The sequence below is a fragment of the Anneissia japonica genome, unplaced genomic scaffold (assembly GCF_011630105.1).
Source record: "Anneissia japonica isolate Jap-2015-1 unplaced genomic scaffold, ASM1163010v1 scaffold284995_len508010_cov190, whole genome shotgun sequence".
NCBI classification, from domain to species: Eukaryota; Metazoa; Echinodermata; class Crinoidea; order Comatulida; family Comatulidae; genus Anneissia; species Anneissia japonica.
The window spans coordinates 169,059-179,615 of record NW_022730633.1 but is presented as its reverse complement, the minus strand read 5'-3'; the positions used below and the strand labels follow the sequence as shown (position 1 = coordinate 179,615).

Genomic DNA, 10,557 nt, shown 5'->3' with positions numbered 1-10,557 from the left:
TACTAGTTCCTATCCGAGGACTGGTATTATTATTTATCTTTGTTTCTATTGTGATTATAGTGCTCCCCAGCATAACGTGATTTGAATATTATAAGCCTATCTTAGTCTTACAAGGTTAAAGTTGTACTGTACTTTCTGAGTGAAATTTAAAAAAATTGAAAATTAAGACGTGAAAATATGTTTAAAGTCAAACAACGCATAGATAACTTTATATTCCTCAAATTGGCTGGTTATCATATTTGAATTTTCTTATCAAAAATCTGCAAATTAGCGAACACTGAATTGTTTTAATTTCCTTTTCATTAAAAGGTATTTACTTATGTCATCAGTATAGGTATGCAGTATACATGTATAGACCAACGGTATAATTAACGGGACTGACGTATTAATACAATAATGAGGCGGGTTTTAACATTAATTGTTTTGAATATTTTGTTATTCCTTATAATCCTTCAGTAAGGCAAACGGGTAATGTGTCCCAACAACCAACCAAAGCATTTATATGCCTTCACTGGCCTGTCTTTAATGAAATTATGAAGCAAAAATAGTTATTATTTTTGACCACTACACTAACCTGTGCATACGCAATGGTAAATTTAGGCCTAGTTAAAGAAAGCAATCATCATAAATATATGTAATAACTAATAGTTATGCGTTTTAATCAACTAGATTATCATTAATGTTGCCATAAATCAACATAAATGCGGTTTAACAGTACATTAAGGTATTTATAATAATTAACGTGGATTTTCATACGAGTTCATAATCTCACGTACAAATGCCTATTTTATCGCGTGCAGTGCACACTGTTGATACAAAGCAGTAAGCCTCGGGCAGTGGGCACCTCCAGTGCCCACGGTGCCCGAGGTCATATTACTACATTTGCAAAAGAAAGCCAAGGAGAATATTTCATTTTGTAGAAGTGCACTGCCGCGATTGATATTACACGCGTGTGCGTATAATGTGAGGCTAAGCAACCTGGTTACATTGCCAACAGAAGATAAATCCATATAATGAGTCACATTAAATGAATGTAACTTTTCACATTGCGGAATTACTGTAATTGCAATTAGGAGGGTCGTTAATTTTTTCCCGTCAATGAACTGCGCGTATAGTCAATGTATTTACAGCCGATGGAAATAAAAATAACATCACATGCGTTAGATCTGCCCACACCATCAAATTTTATGTTACAAACAACTGTAATATGCCCATATTTGGGTATAATATGACATCATCATGCCGAAATATGGGCACTCCACACAAATTTGTCACATTCACTTTTGCTTTTTACACATAGTACCGTACCGTATCTGCCTAAATAATTTTGCTACCTATCTCCGGACCGTTTGGTTTGGCTACTACCTAACCAGGTTTATTATTTCGTCTATGGGAGAATTCCAATGTCTTTTTTTTTTTTTTTTGTGGGGCAAAGTAATTAACACCAATTATCATATAGGCCTAATGGTAGGCCTATTCAGTATATAATAGGCTACAGCGCGTTCCGGTACAGTGTTTATCCGGAGTGCGTCCATACCGCCATGCGCATTATAATTAAATTGCCATCTACATTTTAGGCAGTAATTTCTTGCACTCCAATCTTTCGCAAATGGAAGTAATAATAAGTGTATTTGACCAAACACAGAGCAAGAAAAACAATTATCTAAATCATTACTAGGTGATGTAGCTTGACGCACAGACGATCGTTAGCACTATATTCCACTCTGTGGTCGAATTAACCTATAATATCTTCCCTAGGGAACATTGTCACTGCCGATGCTATAATGTAGGCTCAGCACAACGCACTGCATCTCACCTCTGTTTTGTATTGGTCCATAGGCAACCATTTTCATGCCAATGACTCGAACAATTAATTTGTCACTGTATATCGTTCTGGCTGAGCCATGCAGAAACAATTTAATGTGTAAGCAAAAAAATATCACCTTAAATCAAATAATAATGCTGAAATCGACTGGCACCTATACTTTTGAGTTAATCACCGTAAATCACACAATTTATGCAACACATTACATACCTACACCAAATATAAGCAATCGACTATATATAAAAATTTTAATTTAGCTTTTTATTTGAATTGTAAATATGGAATTGATTGATTTTTCCTTTTATCTATTTAACCTTAATTAGAATTGTAAATTGAATTGTGTATATTTTTATATTGAATTTTTGACCTTTTATGTTGCAGTGTATAAACAAAGATTTTCTAATGTATTTTTTATATATTGGACAATAAAAGATTTAATTTGAATTTGAATATATATATAGATATATATAGGCATATATATATATGCTATATATATATATATATATATGTGTTATATATACTGTATATGCTGTACCCGCGGTATATAAGCAAATAGGTAAAAATTACCAGTTCCTATTCGAGCACTCCATGGTATTATTATTTATCTTTGTTTCTATTGTGATTATTACACAGCATAACGTAATTTGAATATTATAGGTCTATATACTTAGTCTTACAACGTTAATGTTGTACTGTACTTTTTGAGTGAAATAAAAATAAAAAATTAAAACGTGAAAATATGTTTATCGTCAAACAACAGACGCATAACTTTATATCCCTCAAATTGGCTGGTTATCATATTTGAATCGTATCAAGAATCTGCAAGTTAGCTAACATTGAATAGTTTTATTTTCCGTTTCATTAAAAGGTATTAACTTAGGCCTATTTGATTATTTTAGAATAAGTTACTGCTACACAAATGTAATCTACTTATCAAACAATGTATGGGGAATTTTACCATAGACACTTTTAATAATATATAATTGCACTTAGGTATATTAGGTCTTCGTCCATGAAAATTAAATTATTTTTTTAAATCTCAATAATGTTTTTTTTTCTTTTTCATTTTTCAGAACATTAAGGTCGTCTATTGTCATCCTGGCGTTTATTTGGTTCATAGCTTTCACTACCCAACTTCCAGTTGCCATCTACGTAACGGCAATGAATTTAGGAGATGGTTGGAGCATTTGCTTTGAATTGTGGCCCGGTGCTAATGCGAAGGCTATATACAACATCACTTTCTTCGTGTTCTTTTACGTTGCCCCCCTTTTAGTCATCGGCGGCTGTTACGGGCGAATGGCAAAACTTTTGTGGCACAGTTTTAGTCCGCAATACGGCGAAACGGAAGTTGTTCGCACGCAGATGTTCATGCGGCGAAAGATAGCAGTAATGATTCTCGTGGTGGTAATCTGCTTTGCGGCGTGCTGGTTCATATTCCATTTTAACGAGGTGTTTGTCTTGACATTCGGATACTTATCAGACTTAACGATTTTGCAAAAAAATAGGTTATCACATGCGGGACGCTTTCTTGGTGCTATGAATAGCGCCCTCAACCCATTTCTGTACGCTTTCCTCAGTGCTAACTTCAGACGCTGTTTCTATCGTGTATTCCCCTGTATATCAAAGTTAAATATAGGATCCGGGAGTTTCATTCAGAAAGATCCAGATGAGAAAACGTTATACACACGAAGAAGTACCGTTGGAAGGTCTAGCAGAACGCGTTTAACGAGCGTGAGAAGCGTTCGCAATGAATCAGGAAACCCAAAGCCTCAGCCAATTTAAGTGCCATAAGCCTATGTTGCTGCATTATTTAAAGCATAGATACATAAGGGCCTAAAACAAGTTACCGTACATGATAACGATAAAAAAAGGCCGTCAATTGATATACCATACCGGGGTGATCTGATTATTGGTAGAAATGTATGCGTCTTTTAACTCTATAAATTTATATTAGGCCTGTATTGCAAACTATGCTATGCCTATTCGACCATATTCCGTTTTAAAATATCATAAAGATTGTATGTTTTTATCAGAAATACCTTGACATACCATATAAGTTTATTAGTTATATTTTACTACTCATGTATTAATTTTCCATAATATATAAGCTCTGTTTTCACTGTTAAGTTTTATCACCAAACGAAACTTTACGGAAACGATAAGTGTTCAGCCAATTTATTCATACTATCTTATGTTGAACCTAGTGGCGCATGATTACCGTGGCAACATGTTTTCATCGTTTCTGTAAAGGTTGCGAGTTTGCCATTGCAAAAGATGCCTTCAACAAGTAGGCCTACTGGATTTTAAAAAATGGAAACATTTTTATGAATCTGTGTTTAGAAAATGTATATTATCGTCAACCTTTAAAGCCAGCTAATAACGCGATTCCAGGAAGAACGAAAAGCGAGAGAGAGGCACGGTGGAACAAGGCATTTCGTGAAAACTAAAAGAAAAAAAAACTGTAAACTGTAGAGAAATTCCCGAATTCTTCCGGCATGAAATGAGGTGGCCTATTACGGTACTGCTGAAACATTGATATAGGCCTACTAACCTACCGTACATAGCAGAGTCATCATGGCCACCATTCACGGCACTCTGGTAAAGGTAAAGGCTTCGAACCTTTTTATTAAATTGCTAAGTTCACTTTTTTAATGCCACTCATCTTCTCGGTTCCATGATTTCCAAGTAGGTTTATAGCCATGTACTGTCACTCTAAATGAAAAATAGAATCACTATCCAACATAAAGGTACGTGGCGTAGCAAGAGGGTTTGCGCAAGACACATTTTCTAGGAATTACCGGTAATTGATTCTCACCATGCCATAGGTATGGGTACCTTGTAAAATAATGAATTTATCGGTGAGCAAATTTCTGCAATGGGACTAGAATATGGAATGTATATGGAATGGTTTGTACATACATTTCTATGATGAATCAAATGGATAGTGACCTTTTATGTGTAGACGTGGTTATATTATGTATATTTTATATATTCTATTAAATCCTTGTGTAGTTTCGCTGCTAAGAAATAATAATTCTAAGAAAAAAACAAAAACACTAAAACACAAAAAATTGTAAGCCTAAATTCCATCGACATCTGACGTCACAACATTCATCCATCATTCATTAGGACGTTGGCGTAGGATTGCTTTTTTTCACGGATATTGCCAGAATAGGAAATAAACAAAACCGCTTGTTTCTGGGTTTTCCTGATTTTCCTATCAATCGTTCAATCAATTAATCATTTAACAAATGAATATATGATCATCTTTTATTTCAGAATTAATATTAATATCATAAATAAGCAAGCTTAACTTAAACATATAATTATACATACGCCTTTTAATGATCATACAAGACTTTTATAAGATAATATATAGGCGTAGCTATATGATGCATTAGACGGGGCTCGCAATGCCTGGTTACGAAATGTTCGCAGCAAGTTTTGAGAAGTCCAGTCACGAAATGTCTGCCGCTCTCATTGTACGGATGATGAACGGGAATCTAATCGTCACTCGGTAATCACATAATGCCAATGATAGATGATGTGTCAGAACCTCATGTGACGGACCTTGGAAAAAGTTGACATTAAAAAAGTTGATGGACGGCTGACCAGTAAGAATTATATTAGACGGAGTAGGTGGTTTTCGCCGCACGACGTTAACCTTAACTTTAACGTTAGTACCCAACATGCAACGCGATAACTCCGCCCCTTTTGTAAACAAATCGAAATACGCATGCGCAAACCCGTACTGTAACTAACGTCCGTCGAGCAACGCAAGATGAATATATTATGACGTCATCCATTAAGGTTAAGGTTAACGTCGTGCAGCGAAAACTCCCTATTAACACCCGACATTACGTAAACATTAATCGACAGACAGTTCGCCTAAAGATATCTTGCCGTTCGAATGAACTCTTGAGATCGACAATACAGTACAGATAAAAAATACGCGACAATGCTTGTCTGACACGACAGAGAAAAAGATGAACGATTGACGATTAGGGCAGGAACACACTGACAACGAAGTAACGTACCTAAAGCCTATCGTGTTTTCAGTGCAATCGTTCTACCGCGTAGCATCACCGAAGCTGTTGGTGAAGCGTGTAGTGTAGCGACTGTATGGAAAACATGAGTTTATCTTACAGTACGTGGTCACAACTACATAGATGGACAAAGCGTCTCTCGGAAATCTGACGGCCTTCAACACTCCAACAAGCAAGCAAGAACCTCCCGGAAAATAATTCCCATCTCCCGCAAATTCATTACACAGGACAGGATAATAACGGACTGTATGTGTATGAATTTTTACAACTTCATTATCAATTGTCTCGGTGTTTGGGGCCGATGGGTATCTCATGCGCAGCAAAAAATAAAATTCATATGTGTTAAGAAAGCTCCTTTAATCAGATATACTTGAAGGGATGTCTCCCAACATGAGACCATTGAATAAAACATTAATGGACTAAATTCAAAATATTGACGGACACTTCACTACATCAGAATCAGATTAAGGCATCATGACTTGGTTAAAATGTTGGCATGCCAATGTTATAGGATGACTTTAGTCTGGACTTGATAAAAATATACTGACGTCACAGAATGATGTAGAATGGAACATGCGGTGGGCGAGGACTTGATTGTTTAAACCCCAGAGTATTGGATGCGGACTGAAGTCACAGATACATTACGAATGACGGTCATAAACATCCCCACTTGAAAAAATAGTCCTACCGACGTTACACTCTTGAATAGACAATATATAGACAGATGTCCAGGGACATAGATAGACAGAAGACAAATGAGAATTAGATTAAGTCACATTGCGATATAAGTTGTCATTCCTGATATGCAGAATCGCAAATGAACTGTCATCACAAATAGAACAGATATGCTTAGATAGATGAGTGACGAGTAACTATCAGACTAAATCATTCCGATGCAAAATTATGACGTGTGGCAATCGGATTACGTCTCTAGACAATAAACCTTACTGACCCATAAGTTAGACCGATAGAACATGGGCAGTTAGTCTGACCATGGAGAAAATAATTATATTAATATATTTTCTCCATGGCATAAGATGTAAAAATGATTGCGCCCTCAATGAAACCAGCGTACAACCATCCAGGCAAAAATAATAAATTTATTTATTTATTATTAAAATTGAAGGGCATTTTGGTGACCTATATCGATTGTTTTTTTAAATATAAGTTATCTGCATCGACAATTATGTTTTTCATAGCATTGAAATACAGTAATTAATAATTCACACCAGTATTGAGATGCGTGTGTAGGTTGGGAGACTAGGGGAGGGTGACAAAATGGAAATGCAACTGTATATAGGTTACGGTACATGATATTAATTTAATCCTGTGCCTTGATTATTTTTATGCGGCTACAAAATTGCTTTGATTGTAAGTAGGTCATGTTGAATGTGTTCATGTTAAAGTTGATATTGTAGTATGAAACCGCACATTTATACTCAACGGACGCAACTCCGTAATTGAAGTACATATCGGTAGTTGAATGCAATTTTCATTACAATCTATTCATAGACTATTGAATGCTCGTAGTGTTGTATCACCTTGTTTATTACCGATTATATCGCTGAACAGTGCCAGGTCAAACAACAGTAAAGCTTCATGCTTTTTAAGCATGGATTGCATTATTATTCTTATAATATTATTACTATATTACCGCGTTTATTAGCACTGATCTTTTTGTAAATTTAAAAGGATTTTCCAAAGGCCATTTTCTTAAACAGTTAATCGTTCATACGATACGATAAAATATACATTTTATTTTTTTTTATTATCAAAATAAGCTTTTGCTATTTGAGATGTGTTTAGTATTGTTCGTGATATAATGGAAAATATTATATAAGAACAATACAAAATTATTCACGGGATATTAACAAATGTATGTATTATTATCATATTGTTAATTAACCTATAGTTGTGATTGAGTTGTGTATGTTACAAATCAAAAAGAGTGTTTTGACCATTGTAATTTTTAATTAAAAGCTAATGATTTATTGAAACAATTCAATACAATTTAAAAATTTAAATAATGAATAATATTTGTTGTAAGATTTTTATTTCATCACAGATGGTATATAGTTACATATTAAATATAACGTCATCTGGGCCTACCCTAGAACACCAAAATCATTATTATGCCTAGGCCTATAGTTCACGTTTTATATATGAATTTCGTTTTTTTGGGGTTTTTTACATTGAGTCCATTTGAAGTTGACGGTTTATCTGGCTCATCTCAATCTTATTTTTTTTAATATCCGCCCTTTCATAATCTTTATTAATTTTGCCACGACGATCATCCAACCCTGCAACCTATTTGTTTTAATTTTAGTTCAATAACTAAATCTTGAGTTCAAACGGTCGTATATTTTACCTGTATAAAATTAATACGTCAACCACCTTTGAACTACACTGTACAGTCGTTTATACACAAAAACGCTGAAATACGGTATTATTTTTAATATCATTATTATTATTATTATTATTATTAGACCTATTATATTTTATTTCTATATTATTATTATCAGGTCAGTTATTTATATTGTAGGACTATTGTAGCATGATAATTATCATTTAATTTGACCTATAATAATTATTATTGTATAGGCCTATTTTTATTAATTCTCTCCTTTTTTTTTAAATAAATGACATATACTGATATTGTACTTTAAAACTTGTATATTTGCGATGTTAAATGTTTTCTCAATTGCACAGTGATAATAGAATGATTCCTCAGAATAAAAGATCGTATGCGTGGCGGCTGTGTAAGCTTTTGTAAAACACAGAACATGTGTTTTTATTTTTTGTATGAAAATCGATATATTTCCACAAAATACATATCATCAGTCATAACATAGTAGAATGTATGATTACATCATGGAGGTATAATTTTATACCTCAATACACTGAGATTTTTTTTACATTATCGGATCCAAGGGTTGTGAAAAGGCGCTCACTACCGCCCCCTCTCTACAGCAGCTAAAATATTTAATTTATAACATCATTTTAGGTATGATATATAATATCTAAATTTCTGGGCCACCTCAATAAATTAAGGAATACATTCACCCGGCCTCTCTCAAACCATTGTTCACGCCTCGCCCCCCTCGTACCATAGGTCCTCAATTGCCACACCCACACCTTTACATGGCTATTCTATAGGCCTACTCTCATCCCAAAACATCATGACTATCAGATCAACCCGTTGGGAAGGAAAGCTCCACTGTCAAATTTGAGTTCTTGTTTGACGTTACTAAACCGCATGGTATTCAACATCACATACTCACGGCATATGTACAGGATATTTTCGTATCATTAAGTATAAAATAAAATAATGTGTACATTTAATGCTCAGTAATCCTACATTAATCGATACTCACGAAATCCGTATATTTAACCTACGTTTACGCCAATAAATCAAAGCCTTCGTGATATGTATACGTTTACACCTGCGATTTGTTCGCGTTTATCATGATTGATTCATACTATTTCCAGCAATGCAGGTATTAGGCCCAGCTAATATTATATCATGGTTAAAAGCAAAGCTGATTCCAACTTCTTCTCAATATTACGTGTAATGTATTATTAAGTAATGTATTATAAAGTGAAAGTAGGCTTAGTGCGATTTTCACCATAATCCGAGGTGCTCGTAAAGTGAAGGGTTCAACTTGATAGACTCTTAGACTAATGTTGGCGATTTTTGGATTTTGTCAAATCAGTCTGTGTCGGTAACGAAGAGGGAAACTGTGTCGCCGTATATTTTGCCCGAGAACGTGTATACATTTTTCATGAACGTCTAACAGGACCGATGGAATTCCTACATAAGCCGTCATAAGCAACGGGGCTTTGAAGTTGAATGTGATGGATGGTGACAAAACATATACATATCCTACGTAATTCAAATACAAAACATGGTGTCGATTCTCGTGGCACAAGTATCTTGCTTTATTACGGAAATGCAAAGGTAAAGTATCAATATCAATAAAATTGATAATGGTGAAATTTATTTTATTAGAAATCAACTCTTATTGTTGAACATCTATAAAAAATAAAAAACAGATATAATTTCTTTTCTTTATTTGTGTATGTTTCTCAAATTCAATAAACTAAATGATTTCCGAAGACCGACTGTCTCAGTGCCGAATTTAACTGTCCGACTGATATTATCAGTAAATTCCTAGACAATTTTCTTCAATCGTCCAGAACTTTCGTTTACTTAGAATTTTTTTAATACAATGGGACGGTTATTTAACTTTATTCTTTATTCTTGGTTAAATTTGACTCAACAGAAATTAAAAAGTTGCTTTTCAGCAAGGCCGTGTCCTTAAACTAATGAAAACTTAGATCTCGTACTAAAGATACAATGCAAGTAAAACTATAATAAACACACATTAAAACTTAACTTATGTTTTCTCTATATAACAAGGTGAATCACCACAAACAATGTTTATAGAAATTTACCCACCGTGTGCTCTGCAGAAATCTGTCGTTCGGCTTTCAAAACTAGTGCTAATCTACAGCATTTACTTCAATGAAAACATTATTGTCGAAAAGTGTATGCATGATAGTAAAATGTCTGTCATCGTGTGCTTGAATTTTCATCTTAAACATCAAATTTTCTAATTTTACATGATTTTATGAAAGCCAACAGCGATAGCATTGAATACGTACATTATGCTATACTTCAACCTT

General features: G+C 34.2%; 1 protein-coding gene across 1 annotated transcript in view; it reads left to right on the top strand.

The window, feature by feature from the left end:
• Window positions 1-8,634, top strand: part of LOC117114981 (galanin receptor type 1-like) — a 30,489-nt gene extending 21,855 nt beyond the window's left edge. The window contains exon 3 of the mRNA XM_033258613.1: window positions 2,899-8,634. Within this exon, the coding sequence (XP_033114504.1) occupies window positions 2,899-3,607 (709 nt within the window). The 3' untranslated portion in view covers window positions 3,608-8,634. The remainder of the gene's footprint in view (window positions 1-2,898) is intronic.
• The last annotated feature ends 1,923 nt before the right edge of the window (window positions 8,635-10,557 follow it).